At 43.1% G+C, this 20,619-nt stretch overlaps 2 protein-coding genes across 2 annotated transcripts in view; both read left to right on the top strand.

Annotated features, from left to right (window-relative positions):
• LOC136885014 (guanylate cyclase 32E) overlaps positions 1-12,361 on the top strand; it is a 355,176-nt gene extending 342,815 nt beyond the window's left edge. Inside the window, exons 19-24 of the mRNA XM_068230059.1 lie at positions 753-904; positions 2,933-3,031; positions 8,624-8,768; positions 8,982-9,080; positions 11,586-11,923; positions 12,092-12,361. Of these exons, the coding sequence (XP_068086160.1) occupies positions 753-904; positions 2,933-3,031; positions 8,624-8,768; positions 8,982-9,080; positions 11,586-11,923; positions 12,092-12,361 (1,103 nt within the window). The remainder of the gene's footprint in view (positions 1-752; positions 905-2,932; positions 3,032-8,623; positions 8,769-8,981; positions 9,081-11,585; positions 11,924-12,091) is intronic.
• Positions 12,362-15,801: 3,440 nt separating this feature from the next.
• Positions 15,802-20,619, top strand: part of LOC136884978 (receptor-type guanylate cyclase Gyc76C) — a 589,503-nt gene continuing 584,685 nt past the window's right edge. Inside the window, exon 1 of the mRNA XM_067157344.2 lies at positions 15,802-15,821. The gene's annotated coding sequence lies outside the window, so the exon portion shown is untranslated. The remainder of the gene's footprint in view (positions 15,822-20,619) is intronic.

Genomic DNA, 20,619 nt, shown 5'->3' with positions numbered 1-20,619 from the left:
TATTATTATTATAGAGTGTTAATGCTCGGTGACGCTCATGATTCCCATACTTTTCTCATTATTATGTAATTGTACCTTCAGTAAAATACCATACACAACAACTAACTTTTAACAACATTAAATTCACCAAAATTCAAATATAAATTTACTTTACGTGTATAATGATCAAGGAAGGGCTAGAAGTGGATTTTCTTTTAATGTGTGACAATATTGGTAAAAGAATCCATAATACTGAGACCCCATTTCAGAAGAGATCACGATATGAGGCAAGATTCTATCCTCTCTTCAAATTTTCTAAGTTCAGTGCGCTTTAGATCAGGTAGCTATCAGCTTGTATTTCGAAACCCACTCTCGGCTGCCTGAAATTTGCTTTCCGTGGTTTCTGATTTTTACATCGGGAAAATGCCGGGCTCTACCGTAATTGAGGCGACCATCACTTCCTTCCTAGAAACATAATATATAATGGACAACATACACTCAAAGAACAATCTAGAACACTAGGAAGCACACTGTCAGGTGGGGAAATGGTGTTGTGCATAGCCATGCCATCTACCTTTCCGGACATAGAGTGATAAAGGAACTTTTGCTCCTTTTCCTGTCAGTAATCACATCATGAATTGTGTCCCTGTAGTTTAAGTTCACCCTGTATTTTCGGATACTCGTCCTCCTTGAATTTCTACCTGGCTGTAAATTAACCTCCCTCTTGAAAGATGCACCTGGAGAACTTCCTAATCTGGTATTCAAATTTGCAGAGGCTCTTCTGTTTGAGATGCTTCCCCGCACCGTGGCAGAACAACTTCGCAAGGGGCACAAAGTGGAGGCGGAGAGTTTCGATAGCGTGACCATCTACTTCAGTGACATCGTGGGCTTCACCTCGATGTCTGCCGAGAGTACTCCGTTACAGGTACGTTACAATAAGTAGAGTCCATAGTAGATTAGGATGCAAACATAAAGAAGTATAGTGTACCCGCGCAATAGTTCTGCTATGCGATTTGTATAAACGGCAGGGTCCCGGCCTACTAGAACCCCTAAAAGTTACTCTCGCTACACTATGGTAGTGCGGGTAGACGACACTTGTATTCGAACTTATTACTGCCTAAGCTGTAATAACAAGACTCATTCTTGTGGGAGGCTTTCACCTAAGCAGCCCGCCCCTTGCAGTCTAGTTTTATGCAACCAGGTGTGTTTACTAATATTCCAAAAAACATCGGTCTGTCTCCCTAACCTACTGTACAGTGAGCTGTGTGGTTACGCGTTAGAAGACAGTGAGAGCTTCTCCCGCCTGCAGCATCCAACTTGCACCCCACTGTTACAAGGTTCATGTTATCTTAATTAGCTAAGAATAGCTTGCTCAGCTGCGTCTCCCACTTTCTGTCTTATTCGAAACATGGACATAAATTACAAAAGCTAACTGGGATGGGATAGGAAAGGCCTAGGAGTGGGAAGGAAGCGGCCGCGGTCTTAATTCAGGAACAGCTCCAGCATTTGCCTGGTGTAAAAATGGGAAACGACGGAAATTCATTTTCAGGGCTACCGACAGTGGGGTGCGAACCCACTATCTACCGAATGCAAGTTGATAGCTACGTGACCCAAATGACACATCCACTTCTTCTTCTTCTTCTTCTTCTTCTTCTTCTTCACTATGAGCCTGCTAGGAAGCACACGTCAATTTCAATTCCTCCTTCCTTGTTTCCTCACTATTCCTTCATCATTGCATTGTGCTTTATTCTTCTCTCTTCAGACAACTTTGGAGCGGTTTTTCTTATCATTCTCCCTACCATTGTTAAAAACTTTCTTTTTTTCTTAAATATCTCTTTGTCCGCTTCTGCGGTGTACTGGTTATTGTGATAAACTACCACACCGAGTTCGATTCCCGGCTCTGCCACGAAATTTCAAAAGTGGTAAAAGTACTAGAACGGGATCCATTCAGCTTCGGGTGGGGGTTAACTGAGTAGGGGGAGGGGTAATTCCCTCCTCAGCCATCCTCGAAGTGTTTTATTCGTAGTTTCCCACTTTTGCTTCACGCAAATACCAGAATGGTAGCTGCCGGTCTGAGTGGCTCAGACGGTTGAGGCGTTGGCCTTCTGACCGCAACTTGGCAGGATCGATCCTGGCTCAGTCCGGTGGTATTTGAAGGTGCTCAAATACGTCAGCCTCGTGTCGGTAGATTTACTGGCACGTAAAAGAACTCCTGCGGGACTAAATTCCGGCACCTCGGCGTCTCCGAAAACCGTAAAAGAGTAGTTCGTGGGACGTAAAGCAAATAGCATTATTATTAGAATGGTAGCTAACTTAAGACCACGGCCCCTTCCTTCCCTCTTCCTTGTCTATCTCTTCCAATATTGCCACACCCCGACAAGGCCCCTGTTCTCTATAGGAGGTGAGGTCGCCTGGGCGAGGTACTGGTCCCCCTCCTCAGTTATATTCCAGACCCAAAGTTTCATAGTTCAGGACACTCGCTGAGTCGAAGGGGAAAACCATTCCTGAAGGTTAAAGAATGTCTCTTTCCTCTTTTCTTATTTTATTTCTCTCTAAACCTTTCTTGGCCTCTTGTGTCCAGCTCATTGTTGACCTTTTCCCCTGAAGGTACTTGAATATATGTTTTGTTAATCTGTTGTCATCCATTCTATTGATACGTCCTAAAATCGGAACGTCCTATTTCCCCTTGTTGTGTTCTTTTCATTGGCCGTAAATAATTCTCATAATTCTTCTTTCTAGTATTTCAAGTTTATCTGAACTATAGTTCAAACTTAGTCATTCACTTGCGTATTCACATGTACTGTAGTGCGTTATTTTAAGTTTTTTAGACAAGCATTTCCTTGTTGTAAACATTCCTAGTTATGTCGTACGCTTCTTCTGCAGCAGATGTTTCTTCTCTTCTTATTATATCATTATTAGAGGAGCAACCAAGTAATCCGTTCTCTGTCCACAGGTAGTGGACTTCCTCAACGACCTCTACACGTGTTTCGATTCGACTATCGAGAACTACGATGTGTACAAGGTGGAGACAATTGGAGACGCTTACATGGTGGTGAGTATCGCTCTTTCATTCCCTTCATTTGTAAGAGTTGCAAGTAAAGGGACCGTTTTGAAAATCACTCAATCCAATTTGATCAGATTGGAGGTGTGCACTGAACGCTGCTCTAAGTAAAACATTGCCCGGTGATGCGCTCAGCATCAACCGACAACATGAAATTAAGTAGGTCATGGGAACCGACCACTTTCATTGTTACCGAGCAGTGCAATTTGAATGGCGGTGTTTTGAAAGGTCTGGATGTTTAACAACACGGGGATGTTCAAATTTCAATTGTGTTTGTATCCTTTGTTATCCCCATCCCTTTTGGGTCGCGAACAGTTGTGTGGTATTGCTTCCTACTTGTTCGAGGCTGCGTGTACACCTTTGATTTATTGTTGCTTCGTGTTGCTGCTGCCAGTCGAGAAGCATATTTATGTAATAAGCTACTGCAGTGATGTAACTAAATTACGGTAATTAATACCGGGTGGACAAAAAGCTGGCCCGGAAAATGTTTACAGCAAGACTAACGCTGAAAAAAAATGAAAAACTGAGGATGCAGAAGTACTGACTGCACTTCAGTTAACACGGGCGCTTTAAGGCATCACAGCAGTAAATTTGTAAGGATTGAGCTGCAGGTCTGGACACGACGATATCTTAATTCCCAGTTGCACAGATAAACGGTCTTCGCTTCCCTTCACTCGAGCAGACTTTGCACACTTCGAGTCTCAAGCTCGTACACAAACAGTTCCACGAGTCGGGCTTCATGTAGCACTCGGCAATGAACACGCTCCTCAGTTGTAATGACACCGCGACGTACGCGTAGACATCTGACAGCAACCTATTGATGCATCGAAATCACGGTTTCCAGGATTACCTATGATGGGCAGCAACAAGGGTTAATTCCGCGTCAGTCTTCTAAATATTGTCCGGACCAGTTTTATTCTGCCCACCCTCAGCGTATGTTCTTGTTCTCCGTCTTTCTTGAATATGTTGAGATCAGATCTTGATGCGTATTCAGCCGAGATTTACTGCTGAATGCCCTTCCTGACGCAACTTACGTGGAGGAATGTATTCACTATTACTGTACGTAGTTCTAGTGTGAACTGACACTAACAGCCACTCTCCGAGCCAGAGGAACTGACGATATGCGGATGAGGAATCGAACCCGGGAGTCCTCTGAAACGGAGCCCACGTGATTGAGGAATCAGTCAAAGAGGGAGGCCATCTGCTGTCTGAAGGAAGTGAACGTTGTTAAATGCAGTCTTTTCGCTCTTCCGTAATGTAGCGAGAGTACAAGTACCCCTAATGTTTATGGGAACCTCACAGCAGAACTGTGGTGCGGGACACAGAATACTCGTTACTCGTGTCACTACATTATTCTTCTTTTTCTACCGTGTTTCCGACACATGTGGGGTCACAGGTGAGAACTGTGTCGCACATGTGGATTTGCGCTGTTTTACGGCAGGGTGCCCTTCCTGACGCCAACCCTATATGGAGGGATGTAATCAATATTGCGTGTTTCTGTGCTGGTTGGTAGTGTAGTGTGTTGTCCGAATATGAAGAGGAAAGTGTTGAGACAGACACAAACACCCAGTCACCGGGCCAGAAGAATTAATCACAGAAGATTAAAATCCCCGACGCGACCAGGAATTAAACCCGGTGCTATATGAAGCGAAGGCCTCAACGCTGACCACTCAGCCAAGGAGTCGGACTTCGTGAGAACGTATTACTGCACCGAGTGGCTGCAGTTATGTCTTTCGGGACCAACAATTCCCGAAAACGTATTCTTCACACTTGTACAGGGAGGGTAGTGATTCCTTGTTTGTTAAAGCGTACCGCTGTACATTTCGTCCTTGCATACTTTCTCCTCAGAATATTTGTGGAAGCGTCCTTTCAAATTCCTGAGCTTTTCCCCATGTGGAAATTCTCTCTCTCTCTTTTTTTTTTTGCTAGCGGCGTTACGTCGCACTGACACAGACAGGTCGCATGGCGACGATGGGATAGGAAAGGCCTAGGAGTATGAAGGAAGCAACCGTGGACTTATTTATTTATTTATTTATTTATTTATTTATTTATTTATTTATTTATTTATTTATTTATTTATTTATTTATTTATTTATTTATTTATTTATTTATTTATTTATTTATTTATTTATTTATTTATTTATTTATTTATTTATTTATTTATTTATTTATTTATTTATTTATTTATTTATTTATTTATAAGTACACAGGCAGAAGGCCCAATACAGTACCTTCTTAACACAACAGTACTTATAATGCATACATGTAAGTAAAGATAATACATAATAATAATAATGTCGAAGATAATAAAGACAAGGAAGAAGAATGAATAGAAAACACATATACAGAGAAAATGACGACCCAGAGTACATCAATGATTATTTCTACACTATGAAAATTACTGGAATTGAAACAAGGATATAACTACAGTAGAAAGTGACTATAATGATAAATACGTTAAAGAGCACCTATTATGTACAAAAAGGAGTCTGAATTAATAAATTAGAAATTAGAGACACGGGCCTTTAAATGTATATTAATGACAGTGTGTGATTCTGAAAATAAATCTATTCCTGCAGCAAATGTGTTGTAAAATCGTAGCATTTTAATAAATGGCGAGTTCAAGTGATGAGATGTTCTAGATCTTGGAACTTAAAACACTGTGTTCATGCGAGCTCCAGCTCGTGGAACATGAAAGGAGATAAAATTGAGCAGTTCTATGGAATTATTTTATTTCTTACGATTTTATTTAACGCTTTTAGAGAAATAGTGGTTCTTCTGTTGCGCAACGACGTGAGGTTAAAGTTACTTCTTAAATACCGTGTTGATGTATCAAAAGGGCAAAATGTCTTATTTGTTTTATAATACAGATACCGCAAAACCTTGTTTTGAAGAACTTCAATAGTATGTATTTGTTCTGTAGAACACGGGTCCCAAATTACAGATGCATATTCTAAATTACTCCTAATAAGGCTAGTAAATAACTGAATAACAATCGATGATTGAGCAAATAATTTAGGACTCCTTATTATAAGCCCGAGCATACGGTTGGCAGCGTTCGTTATTTTTGTAATATGGGCGTTGAATGTTAATTTTTCATCAAATATTACTCCTAAGTCTCTTATTGCCGAAACTGTTTCTAGTTCGGCATATTTATATAGTACGCCGCAATCGTACCTTTCTTTTTTCTGGTAAAAGTTGCTGATTTACATTTCTTCACATTAAGAGACATATGATTCATATCGCACCATTGTACAATACGATCAGTGTCCTGCTGTAGCTCATCGTTCTTGTTATGTATAACTTTAAATACTTTTACATCGTCAGCAAACAGCAAACAACTGGCATGACGAAGATTATTCGGCAAGTCGTTAATCAAAATTAAAAATAGAAGGGGACCCAAATTAGATCCTTGAGGAACACCGGAGTAACTAATGAAGTTGTCTGAGATTTCGCCTTTAAAAGACACAAACTGACGTCGATCTTTCAGGTAAGTACATAGCATTCGAAGTAGTTGTTTCGAGAACCCAAACTGGTGCATTTTTTGGACAAGAATTGTATGATCTACCTTGTCGAATGCTTTTTCGAAGTCTGTATAGACAACATCCGTTCTTCCGTTGTTATCCAATACATCCTACAGTATCTGAGTAAATCCTACAAGATTTGTAATAAAAGATCTATTAGATAAAAATCCATGCTGAAATTCTGAAATACCTGCTTTAATGTGATTATAGATCTTAAAATATAGTATATGTTCGTATACTTTTGCAAAGGTGTCAATAATGGAAACAGGGCGGTAGTTAGATATATTTTCATGAACGTCTGCCTTCGGAACTGGTGTAATTTTTTATATTTTCTACCTTTCAGGGAAGCAAAACTTTTTAAATGAAAGGTTGAAAATGAAGGTTAGCTGTGGAACGAGTATTTCTGCACATCCCATAATTATATAAGGTGGGATGTTATCTGTACCGCTAGCCTTTTGGGGTTTTAGTTTTCCATTAATGCCTCTTTTTACCTCCTCCTCTGATATAGAAGTAATAAAAATCAGCTTAAAAGTGAGTAAAGAATTAGTTAAGACATATACGTAAGTGAGACCTGGACACTAGGGGTGTCAGAGAGGAAGAGGGCGGAAGCCTTTGAACAATGGTGGTATAGACGAATATTGAAAATTCGTAATTCCTTTGACAGATAGAGTTACTAATGAGGAAGTAATGGAAAAAGTTGGGGAAACCTCGAGCTTGTCAATGAATTTGAACAAAAGAAGAAATACATGAATTGGACATAATTAACTGGAGGGCTCTGTGGAAGGAAAAAATCGTAGGGGAAGGCCTATTCTGGAATACACTATATTGGTCAACTGATGGAGGAGCTGGGATGCCAATCTCATGTAGAACTGAAGAGAATGGCACAAAACCGGGGCCTTTGCGAACTGCTGCCAACCAACTTCAGTATTGTAAACTTTAGTAGTAGTAACAGCTTAGAATGAAATTAATTTCGGCAATAGGAATTCTTAACTATCCTGCTCTTCCGTAACGTAGCGTGAGTAACATAAATTGTAGGGGTTCTCGAAGACCATACCCCTAATGTTTATGCACTGCTGTAGTCGATGTGTTCTGACATGTTACTGCACAAAAATCCGGCCTTTACTCATAATATACTTTGTTACGACAAGTAGGCCTATTGTTACTACACCGATCGGCGGGATTAAAACTAGTATTTAGCCATCAACAATAACAAACTTTTACGGTTTTCGAAGTATCTGAATGTGTTCTGTAAATCTGCCGACTGGAGTTTCAGAAAGCCACTGCTCTATCGACTGAGCTATCTTCAGAATGTAATCAGGGCCAACTCACTAAAAATGTTCAGCCGTTGTAATGTGTAAAACATTTCCCAGCAGACAAAGTAGCGGCCCCCAATCTACAAAAAACGTAAAATTATAATTTGAAGGGCTAAAGGGCTCGGAAATGTTTAGAATTTTGAGTCTTGGACAGCTCCATCAAACTAAGAACACAAATTTCGAAAATCACTTCCGGCCTACATGCAGCGCCGGAGAAACTCATAAAATCGCTGTTTTCTTTTTTGTATTCAAATCCTAGCAAATTAACTTATTTACATAACGCTTTCTGTAATGTGTTCCTTGGTTCAATACCCTCAGGCGTTTTTTTCATTTTTTTAAAAAATGTCCACACGGAATGTAGTTATAAGGACTTAAGTGATGACGATTAAGGAAAGGATTGTAATTTTTAGGAATAAATACAGATATTTTATCATATTTTATTTACCTAAAATTCGTAGCTCATATCCCCAGGATGTTTTCAACATTGAGCTGCTTGCCTGAAGTGCTAGAACTCAGGATTTATCCACAAGTGGCATTACTCGAAAACCGCTAATCTTATTAAATGTTGATAACCTTCCTTCTACCAAATAGTGCTCCTAGTTATTGGGATTTGAACCCAGGGGATTCGGAAACGAATAGCCGCACCATTCCCTAGTCTTAGCTTTGGAGTGAAATCACTGGACCATTCCGCCAACACGAGACCTTATAGTGACTGATAAACTGGCATCGCTTGTTTTCCCTCGCAGGTGAGCGGCTTGCCGATACGGAACGGTGTGAAACACGCCGCTGAGATCGCCTCCATGTCTCTCGACCTGCTGGAGAGAGTTAAGAGGTTCAGAGTTCGACATCGCCCATCTGACAGCCTCAAGCTGCGTATTGGGATTCATTCCGGTGAGTTCGCTTACTGCGCACAACACACTGCTTGTGTTCTGGTCAATTGTTGTTACTAGTGAGCCTTGTTTCCTCTTCGTACAGTAAAGTGAGTGGCAGCTTAGTTACATAATCACTGATAGTTTTCCAGGTAGTGAAACTCCTGCCTTATTGACTGACTAGTATGTGACAGGTAGTTTGGCTCACGGACTAGAGAGTTGTCTGTTATTCCAGGCCCAGTGTGTGCTGGTGTGGTGGGACTGAAGATGCCACGCTACTGCCTGTTTGGCGACACCGTCAACACCGCCAGCCGCATGGAGTCTACCGGAAGTGGTGAGTAGAGTTTGAATTGTCTTATGGGAGACTACTTGGAGGGCCCTGCACGCCCTCATACAGGTCTTATGGGGAGTGATGACCGACCACCCATACTGTTCCTTTTGTTGATCTCAGCACAATAATCTTGTTACGGATAAAACACCGTCTGTTTTACTGCCCAATAAATATACATGCACTGCTATGAATGACCACACTTACTAATTGCTGTCTGTTTCCAAGTCTCTCTTCTATTTACACGGCAGGCGGTCCGGCCACGTGATATTACCTATAATCCTTACTTTCACTTCTGCAAGTCCAGTCACCTCTTCGCGGGTGCTGGCAGACCACTGGGTCTGTACTACTGGCTACACCTCACACTATGACCGTTCCTTGGTTCGACTCCAGTAATTTACACAGTCACATACAGTGCACAACTAAACAGCAACAGCTCAATTAGCGCTGTTCCAAAGACACTCCCTCGCTGATCCACGGTGATGGTCAGTCCACACAAACACACAGTACTCTCAGGCAGCACACGGTCTTCAATCCACCTACTCACTGGATACTCCGACACAACCACAACAACTCCTCGTTCGTACCTCGTTCGGACACTAGCAACAGCCAACCCTTCTGTCGCCCTCAGCACCGCCACCGAACCGCAACACACTGAGTCTTTCACTGACTTCACCACGGAGCTCAACAGTGACCGACTGTCCGCGGCTATAGCTCGGGTGATGTGCACCAGAATATTCGCGACGTGGCTACAGATGGAACATTCTCGTTGCATTCCTCAGAAACTCACAGGTAATACACGGAAAGGCCGGCCATGCCCTCGCGGCCGACTGGAACATTCGCAGTCGTCTGTCTCATTAGCCCCTTCCGGGTTTACCGGAAGGGCTACCACAGGGCTGACACACAACACTATTCCTCAACGCCGTCCTTGCTTATTTACAGATATCATTCTCTCTGATACTTATTCTAGCAAAGACTGAGTGTTCACAAACTCATCACTTACTTGTCTCTTTTACTACTTGAAATGATCTTGTTCCTCTAGCACTTTTACTAAATCCATCCATTCATCCGGCACAAAAACACAAAAACAGTCCTTTTCTTTATTCAACCCAAAATCCCTGTCACAGGAAAGACACGTATGACCAGGCCCTGAGTAAAAATGTTAGACCGATTTTGCAATGACAAAATGAATGTCAATAAACTGGCATAAAATTAAAAGGTTGGTTTTTCATCACTCGAGCACAGAATTTTGGGCAGTAACAGCTTAGAATGGAAACTTACTTACTAATACTGGGTTAAATATTTTTATTTCTCCCCTGAAGGGGCCTCTTAGAGGCCGATGCCGTCTCTTAGGCCGGGAGATTTGTGACGGTGGAGGAGATACTCGGAGCATGTGGGGGTTGGTGGCCGTGGTCTATACAAGGAACTGTCACGTCATTCGCCTTAGTGCAGGAGAATGGAAACCACGGAAAACCATTCTCAGGACAGTCGACGATTGGGGCCAGCCGTGAGGTCCAGCCCTGTCCCGTCTCCCGAATACAGAGGCGTAGAGCCACGGTAGAGCTGTGGCCAACTCCTCTCTGCTCGGTTGGCGGGTCAGAGTGCAGAGCTGTTGGCCACTTGTGGGCCGAGACTTCTCTCCATCTACCGACCAACTTACTGAAGCTAGTAGCAAGTGTAGTCTAATCTGCACAACGGTTATGCTATGAGTTTTACATAAAAATTAGGTGATCAGAACCTTATCTTGCTCTACGGAAGAGTGGCCTGGACGAAACTTCCTAGTTGGTTTGCATTCTGACCTATTACTGCATCACACAGGATTCTCTCATGTTAGCCCAACTCACAGAAGATAGTTTGAACCTTCCGCAATAGATGTCAACACGTAACCGTTTTTTAAAAGATGTATAGATTAGCCCTTTTTTGCGAGCACAGTATCAGACCATCATGAAACAAATCAGTGAGTGAGAACTGAGCATTTGAGGAAAAAATCAGCATTTTTAACCTCATGAAAATGAAAACTAAGTGACTGCTTTTATAGGGATACATTTTTACTCTTAACCTGTGCTATCTGTGAAACAACAACGTGGTGGTTGCAGGGTGGGCTTCAGCTGGTCCGACAGCTCTGCACTCCGTCCAACCGCCCATTGCAGAGGAGGTATGGTCGCGGCTCTACGCCTCTGCATTCTCGATATGGATTCCCGTTAGGGTCGGGAATTTTAACCATGATTGGTTAATTTCGTTGACACGGGGGCTGGGTGTATGTCTCCACCTCAACACGACGCGCAGGTCGTCAAATCAAAAGACTTGCATCTGCCGAGCTGAACTTGTCCTCAGACACTCCCGGCACTAAAAGCCAAACACCATTTCATTTTTTACCGTCTAGGAGGCCCGCTTCCTCCTTCAGGGAGAGGAATGAAAACATTCTAGTAGTAGTGCAGTAGTATGTCCTCTAAAGCAGTGTTGTGCTCACATGTCTCAGGTGGAACCTGCCGTTTCTCGTTTTGTCCCCAGCACTGAAGATCCACTGTAGCCTCGAGGCCAAGTGCTTGTTGGAGCAGCTCGGAGGATATCGCCTGGCGGAGCGCGGGATGGTCGGCCTCAAGGGGAAGGGAGAACGCCTCACATTCTGGTTGCTAGGTGAGGAGATGGAACACAGAGCGCGCCGAGCGGAGGAGAGAGCAGCGCGCCGCGCGGAACTCCGTGGAGTTAGACCAGCGCAGCAGGTCGACAGTAACGGAGTTGTACCGCGGAGTTCCCTCAAGAGTAGAACTCCGCTCGCCAGGTGCTCCAGCCTGGAGTCGCCCAAGAGGCTGCGCTTCGCCAGTGGAGACCGCCTGCAGCAGCTAGAGGTACGCCCTTTAGCAGTCAGTCTGCAAACCTCTGTGAATTTACTAAACATCTCCAAACACCTTACTATGTCTGTTTATTTCGATGACTCTTATCTGTAAATCACAACTCCTTTCATACAAACCCCATGTCCTTCAATCTATTATTATTATTACTGTTCATGCTTCCAGGTGATCAAGGACAGCAGCCCTTGCAAGAAGAAAGCACTGATAGACTCTAGCGATGCCAGCGCTTCTTGTCCTTGCATCGACGACTGCTGTCGAGCGTCGCCGTCCCTCCCATTCCACAACACGAGCGCCCCGTCACTGTTCAACAGCAGCGTCGCGCTGGACGTGACAACGCCCACTGCGGAGGAGGAGGACGCCGGCACGCCGCTTCTCCTTCCGGATGACGGCGACGACGCGTGCCTGGAGTCGCCCGAGGGGTGGACGCCTGTCTAGTGATGAGGTAGGCACTGGACTCAGATGAAGGAACATCAGCTTTGTTTGTAGAATTAGATCGGAAGAGAATTATGAGAATATTAGCATATTAGTAGAACCCGCGTGTTCAGGCAGTAATAGGTAGGGAAAAGGTTTTAGACGCTAACAGCGGGCAAGTATCATCTAGCCGCTCTGCGGTGTGTCGAATAAATGTTAGGAGGTCTGACATTGATGCAAATCTTACCGCAGAACCGTTGTGCGGGCTAGAATACACTTGCGCCTTCGTTTGTAATTTAACTTACACTATCCTTTCCCTACTAGCACATTAGAATGCGAACTAATTTGTTGAATAGTTATTCCGCTCTTCCGTAATGTGACGATAGAACATAACTTTCAGGGGTTCTAAGAAGCAGGGCCCCTAATGTATATGCCTATCTCATAGCAGAACTGTTGTCCGGGCTGGAGTATACTTGTTACTTCTTTCAGTAAGTTTGCATTCTAACCTATTTATGCATGAACAAGGGGGTCTCTATTAATTAGTTGTGGTTATACATAGTTACAATAGTCTGTTTTTATACAAATATTAATAATAATATTTTGGCTTTCCGTATAGGACTGAAGTGTCCCAATTGCAGACGCAGGTTTCCATTTATAAATATGTCAAGTCAAGAGTTTGGTTCTTACTCTGTAAATATAACTGGTACATATAGCGTGTTCCCAAAATATGGGAGTAATCAGCCCGTGGATCATAAAGCCACAAAACCAGACAAAACGTTACCATAAACATGCACCCTATGGTTATGGGGAACATTTGAACACTTCTCAAAAGATGCTGATATCAGGACCCGTGTTTGTAGATTGTATTTTTTGTATTGATGCTTACTACCTCCTCGGTAGATATCAGAACTTTTCCGACATAAATATGTCTTATCGCTGGAGGTCATCCAAAACAATTGTGTAACGTAACGCGACAAAATGTACGACGGAAGTGTAACCATAGCAACCGTGCAGGTCGTGATGTGAGGTATTGTTACCTAGCAACCGTGCAGGTCGTGATGTTAAGTATTGTTACGTAGCAACCGTGCAGGTAGTGATGTGAGGTATTGTTACCTAGCAACCGTACATGCTGTGATGTAAGGTATTGTTACCTAGCAACCGTGCAGGTCGTGATGTTAAGTATTGTTACGTAGCAACCGTGCAGGTAGTGATGTGAGGTATTGTTACCTAGCAACCGCGCAGGTAGTGATGTGAGGTATTGTTACCTAGCAACCGTGCAGGTAGTGATGTGAGGTATTGTTACCTAGCAACCGCGCAGGTAGTGATGTGAGGTATTGTTACCTAGCAACCGTGCAGGTAGTGATGTGAGGTATTGTTACCTAGCAACCGTGCAGGTAGTGATGTGAGGTATTGTTACCTAGCAACCGTGCAGGTAGTGATGTGAGGTATTGTTACCTAGCAACCGTGCAGGTAGTGATGTGAGGTATTGTTACCTAGCAACCGTGCAGGTAGTGATGTGAGGTATTGTTACCTAGCAACCGTGCAGGTAGTGATGTGAGGTATTGTTACCTAGCAACCGTGCAGGTAGTGATGTGAGGTAATGTTACGGTTATGTCTTATGGCTCGTGGTCATCTGAAATTAGTAGGCGTTAATGGATGGCCTTGAACAGAAGACATCTATGATCATTTTATTTTGCAATGGGAGAAGTGGGTTAATTTAATACTTGTTTTCAAATACAGGGTGTATCATAATTAATAGCGCGAATTGAAACAGCGATAAGTACAAAATGTGTTAGTAAAGATGAGCCCACCGTTTGCGCGATAGCCGCCACTGACTCGAACAAGAGCACATCACCGCATCAGCGACGTCTCTCATCGAATGTGTGACTGAGGCGTGCATTTTACCGAACAAATTACCTTCAGTTTCTGCGGCATCATATTCCAGGATTGCCTGCACGGGGTACAACCACTTCCTTTAACTACGAGTAACTACACTGTACTGCAACATACTGAGGAAGACTGCTTTCTTGTTCATTAGAAACAACTGCACTTCTATCAACGTAACTAATGTTGTATTGGTACCTTTTCCTAACTAGGATGACGTTTACACGCAATCAAGTCAGTCGTGGCTGGTAACCACAAATTGTAAATTATCTGGCAAACGGCTCGTTTGCGAATCAATGTTTAATTAGACTTTTTGCTTCTAGTATCGTATACCTGCAACTGTTTCAATTTGCGCTATTAATTATGACATACCCTGTATGTGCGAAGTATTTAGGGGTGGACAACACAAGATGTCGCTATGAATACATGTCCTACCATCGATCGTTTAGAACTTTCCGGCTTTGTACGGGAAGTATTGGTAACAGCATTGTCTGACACATTCCATGCACAGTAGGTGTCACCTTACAAGTCCTCCATGCGCATGACACTTGCTTAGTTTTGCCGCACTCTTGAAATGAACAAGTGTTCAATGAGCTAGTTGCCTTTGTATATCAATGTTTTCTGAATGTCGGGGTCGCTCGGTAAAAATTTCAAGTGACTCAATATTTCCAGGTCTACCGAAATTTCAGAAAACGTTCCGATTCTTAAAATGATTCCATAAAAGTCCGGCTCCATGACTAAATGTTTAGCGTGCTGGCCTTTGGTCACAGGGGTCCCGGGTTCGATTCCCGACAGGGTCGGGAAGTTTAAGCATCATTGGTTAACTTTCCTGGTACGGGGCTGTATATGTTGTCTTGATCATAATTTCATCCTCATCACGACGCGCAGGTCGCCTAAGGGTATCATATCAAAACACCTGCACCTGGCGAGCCGAACCCGTCCTGGGATTTCCCGGCACTAAAAGCCATACGCCATTTTAGTTTTTCATTCCAGAAAATATGAGATTAGGTGGAAATCTTCCTTCTTGACTGTCGAACACGTTTGAATACCCTAGACATTGCACGTATTCGATGGTAACCTTGCCCCGCACGCGGCTGAAGTACGGCAATCTCCAGACGTAATCCTAAATACGAACTACCCCCCATTTCAAATAATAACTTAAACAGCTGTAACTCGTAAACGATCGACCGTTCGGCAAATATTCATAGGCACTCTTTGTGTTATTTTGGGGTGTAGTATCCATTTCTCTACCACTTCGTACATTTTTGGTGGCAACCTGTACACTGTGTTCTGTCTGTTCCAGGTGCTGTGTGCGGACTATAAAGACAATATCAAACTGTTGAAGGCTCGTGTTCGATCTCTAAGTGTCTGTATCTTTGTTTTCAATGAAGCGTGTGTTCGGTGTCGGTCGGTGTGTTTGTGTGTTCTAGTCTCGAGCTGCCAGCCAGCTAGCATTTAAAGTATCTATATTTCGTGTGCGTGTTTTTCCTAGTCAAACTCTGACGTGTGGACATTTAAAGAACCTAAATATGTGTGATGTTTCAACAATTCGTGCTTGCAGTACTTCGTGGGATTGCAGGCCGGACGAGCGTGAAACAAGGTAAGCACTCTGTTTGATACTCTTCAAGTTCATTGAGCTGGTTGTCTTTCTATGTAGAAATTCACGTTGTATATTAAGTCACTCAGTTAAGATGTGTTAAAGTTTTCTGATCAGTGTATGCTAGACTCAATGTCGCCATGTCCACCGAAATTTAAAAATATGTTTCAATTCATAAAATGATTCCATAAAATATGAGATTAGGTGGAAATTTTCCGCATTCACTTTATAGATGAAAGTAATCACGTGTAAATATATATTCTGTTTTAATTACGTATACGTCTATTTTTCCTTCAGCTGTTATCGGGGTGCAGATAATATACCTGGTGACTCTCCAACCCCGCACTTTCTACGTAAAAGTGTCCCGCATGCACTAATGATGAACGGGATGCCTTGTCGCTGGTTTACAAAGGAGCGCTACAACGCGCTATACTTTAGTGCATACGTTCTGTAACAGGGTGCATTTGTAAACACGCCAAAGATGCAGAAAATAAATTTTCATTAGTTTATACACGAACGGACGTTCCACTCAAGGAAAAAGTTGCGTGTATGTACCTTTAACGATCTATTAGCTCTTAATTGCCACTCTGTTGGGAGAAATACGTGTATAGAAGGCAGGCGGCTATTTAGAAACCTTGTGGGAGCTTCGCCAACATTCTTCATAGATTATGATGTCTGTATATTGATGTTGCTGAACACAACCCAGCCATTGCCGATATGTTCCAGCAAGATATAGCAGACATCCTGAATTCAGGAGGTCAAATGGACTGTATCGCGATTGACCTGTCTAAAGCATCTGATAGGGTGGATCATGGGAGACTACTGGCAAAAATGAGTGCAATTGGGCTTGACAAAAGAGTGACTGAATGTGTTGCTATATTTCTAGAAAATAGAACTCAGACAATTAAAATAGGCGAAGCATTATCTGACCCTGTAAAAATTAAGAGGGGAATTCCTCAAGGCAGTATTATTGGACCTTTATGTTTTCTTATATATATAAATGAAATGAGTAAAGAAGTGGAATCAGAGGTAAGGCTTTTTGCGGATGATGTTATTCTCTATAGAGTGATAAATAAGTTACAAGATTGTGCGCAACTGCAATGTGACCTCGATAATGTTGTGAGATGGACAGCAGACAATGGTATGTTGATAAACGGGATTAAAAGTCAGGTTGTGAGTTTCACAAATAGGAAAAGTCCTCTCAGTTTTAATTACTGCGTTTGTGGGGTGAAAGTTCACTTTGGGGATCATTGTAGGTATCTTGGTCTTAATATAAGGAAAGATCTTCATTGGGGTAATCACATAAATGGGATTGTAAATAAAGGGTACCGATCTCTGCACATGGTTATGAGGGTATTTAGGGGTTGTAGTAAGGATATAAATGATAGGGCATATATGTCTCTGGTAAGACCCCAACTAGAGTATGGCTCCAGTGTATGGGACCCTCACCAGGATTACCTGATTCAAGAACTGGAAAAAATCGAAAGAAAAGTAGCTCGATTTGTTCTGGGTGATTTCCGACAAAAGAGTAGCGTTACAAAAATGTTGCAAAGTTTGGGCTGGGAAGACTTGGGAGAAAGGAGACGAGCTGCTCGATTAAGTGGTATGTTCCGAGCTGTCAGTGGAGAGATGGCGTGGGAGGACATCAGTAGACGAATAAGTTTGAGTGGCGTATTTAAAAGTAGGAAAGATCACAATATGAAGATAAAGTTGGAATTCAAGAGGAGAAACTGGGGCAAACATTCATTCATAGGAAGGGAAGTTAGGGATTGGAATAACTTACCAAGGGAGATGTTCAATAAATTTCCAATTTCTTTGCGATCATTTAAGAAAAGGCTAGGAAAACAAAAGATAGGGAATCTGCCACCTGGGCAACTGCCCTAAATGCAGATCAGTATTGATTGATAGATGGGGGATCCCTCTTTGACTCCGAGGGAGAAGCCAACTCAGGAGGGTGAACGGTTTAAGAAAGAAAGTTAATTCATGAAAAAAAAAATTAAAATTAAGTAAAGGGAAAAATATAACATTCTTCTTTCTTTCTTTCTTTCTTTCTTTCTTTCTTTCTTTCTTTCTTTCTTAATATGTTTAACTTGCAGGGTCGGTTTTTCCCTCGGACTCACCCCTAACCCCCCCCCCCCAAATGCAGTGTCCTGGAGCGCGAGGCTTTGGTTCGGGGATACAACCTCGCCCAGGCGGCCTCACCTGCTATCCTGAACGGGGGCCTTGTGGAGGAATTGGAAGAGTGGAAAGGACAGGCAAGGAAGAGGGAAGGAAGCGGCTGTGGCCTTAAGTTAGGTACCATCCCGGAATTTGCCTGGAGGTGAAGTGGGAAACCATAGAAAACCACTTCGAGGATGGCGGAGGTGGGAATCGAACCCATCTATACCCAGTTGACCTTCCGAGGCTGAGTGGACCCTGTTCCAGCCCTCGTACTACTTTTCAAATTTCGTGGCAGAGCCGGGACTCGAACCCGGGCCTTCGAGGGTGGCAAACGATCACAGTAATCACTAAGCCATAGAGGCGGACTAGTGGCACGTAAAGCGCATAAAATCATTATTGTTTTCCTCAGTGGCCAACTCTTGAAAGAGTGGACAACAGCAGATGTGACTCTTTCAAGAACCTCGAAATGCGCAAAGACAGTAATTTATCTAATATCAGCTGTGCTTGAAATCGAAGGTGGAAACACAAAAACTTACATTTGGTCTTCAAAGCAACAAATAAAACTTTCTAGCAGAGCGTGGTTTCGATCCACGGACCTCTGGGTTATGGGCCCAGCACGCTTCCACTGCGCCACTCTGCTCTCACATTTCAGTTCAAAATATCTTGTAACTGGTCGCCCTTCGTTACCATATGACTAAACCTGAGAACTGGTTACGCGAGAGTTCTATGACGTGATGCAATGATATGAGAGGCTTGAACTGATAGCGGTCACTTCCATGTCAGAGAAGGAGAAGTGTTCATGAATATTACTTTATTACTTTTCGTCGAAACGTCGGTAGCCAGTTGTAACCGAACCTCACACTGTCCAAATTTAAAACCAAACCCCATAGCACTACAGCCCTTGAAGGGCCGTGGCCTACCCAACGACCGCTGCTCAGCAGGACGAATCCTCTCGGCCGTTATTCTTAGCTTTCTAGACCGGGGCCACTATCTCACCGTCAGATAGCTGAGTGGACCACGAACCAGCCCTCAGGTCCAGGTAAAAATCCCTCACCTGGTCGGGAATCGAACCCGGTGCCTCCGGGTAAGGGGCAGGCAAATTGGAAACAAATCGGAATATCCCTGCAAACCTCAGACAGTTTCTCCGCATTAATATAAGTCGCAAACAAATAAACATTCACAGAAGTATAAAATAAATACATGAGCAGCAGTCCGCTTCTATGGTACAGTGCTGCCACCTTCGGATGCCCGGGTTCGATTCCCGAGTATGCCACGAAATTTGAAAAATGATAGGAAGACTGAAACGGGGTCCACTCAGTCTCACGAGGTGAACTGAGTAGAGGGGGGAGGGTTCGAATGCCACCTCAGCCATGCCTCGATGACATTCTATAGAAATTCAGAAAATGCATGTTCTTCGCATCTGTGGCAAACAAATTCTTCCTTTCTTTCTTAATTTGTTTACTGTCCAGGGTTGGTTTCTCCCTCGGACTCTGCAAGGGATCTCACATCTACCACATGAAGGACTGTGTCCTGGAGCGTGAGACTTTCTGTTCGGGGGATACAACTGGCCAGGAGGACCATTATCTCGCCCAGGAGCTCTCACTTGCTATGCTGAATAGGAGCCTTGTGGAGGATGGGAAAATTGGTAGGGATAGCAAGGAAGTGGCCTAAGTTAGGTAACATCCCGGCATTTACCTGGAGGAGACGTGGGAAACCACGGAAAACCACTTCCAGGATGGCTGAGGCGGGACCTCGTTCCAACCCTCGTACAATTTTTCAAATTTCTTGGGTGAGCCGGGAATCAAACCCGGGCCTTCTGGGGGGAGGGTGGCAGCTAATCGCACTAATCATTACACCATATGTGGTCTTCTCTTCTCTTCTCTTCTCTTCTCTTCTCTTCTCTTCTCTTCTCTTCTCTTCTCTTCTCTTCTCTTCTCTCCTCTTCTCTTCTTCTTTCTTCTCCTTTTTTCTCTTCTCTCTTCTCTACTCGTCCCTCCACTTCTCTTCTCGTCTCTTCTCTTTTTTCTTTTCTCTTCTCGTCTCGTCTCTTCTCTTTTTTCTCTTTCTTCTCTTCTCTTCTCTTCTCTTCTCTTCTCTCATCTCTTTTCTCCTTTTTCTCTTTTCTTCTCCTCCCGTCTCTTCTCTTTCCTATTCTTTCTCCTTTTTTTCTTTTCTCTTCTCTTTTCTTCTCTTCTCGTCTCTTCTATTTTCTTCTATCCTCTTCTCTTCTCCTTTTTTCTCTTCTCTTTTCTTCTCTCCTATTCTCTTCTCCTTCTCTTCTCCTTCTCTTCTCTTTTCTTCTCTCCTCTTCTCTTCTCTTCTCCTCCTCTCTTCTCCTTTTGTATCTTCTCTTTTCTTCTCTCCTCTTCTATTCTCCTTTTTTCTCTTCTCTTTCCTTCTCTTCTCTTCTCCTTTTTCTCTTCTTTTCTCTTCTCCTTTTTTCTCTTTTCTCTTCTCTTCTCTTCTCTTCTCTTCTCTTCTCTTATCTTATCTTCTCCTTTTTCTCTTCTCGTGTCTTCTCTTTTCTTCTCGTCTCTTCTCTTTTCTTCTCGTCTCTTCTCTTTTCTTCTCTTCTCCTTTATTCTCTTCTTTTCTTCTCTTCTCTTTCCTTCTCTTCTCCTTTTTTTCTCTTCTCTTCTCT

The sequence above is a fragment of the Anabrus simplex genome, chromosome 13, assembly GCF_040414725.1.
Source record: "Anabrus simplex isolate iqAnaSimp1 chromosome 13, ASM4041472v1, whole genome shotgun sequence".
NCBI classification, from domain to species: domain Eukaryota; kingdom Metazoa; phylum Arthropoda; class Insecta; order Orthoptera; family Tettigoniidae; genus Anabrus; species Anabrus simplex.
This window is presented reverse-complemented; position numbering and strand designations above follow the sequence as displayed.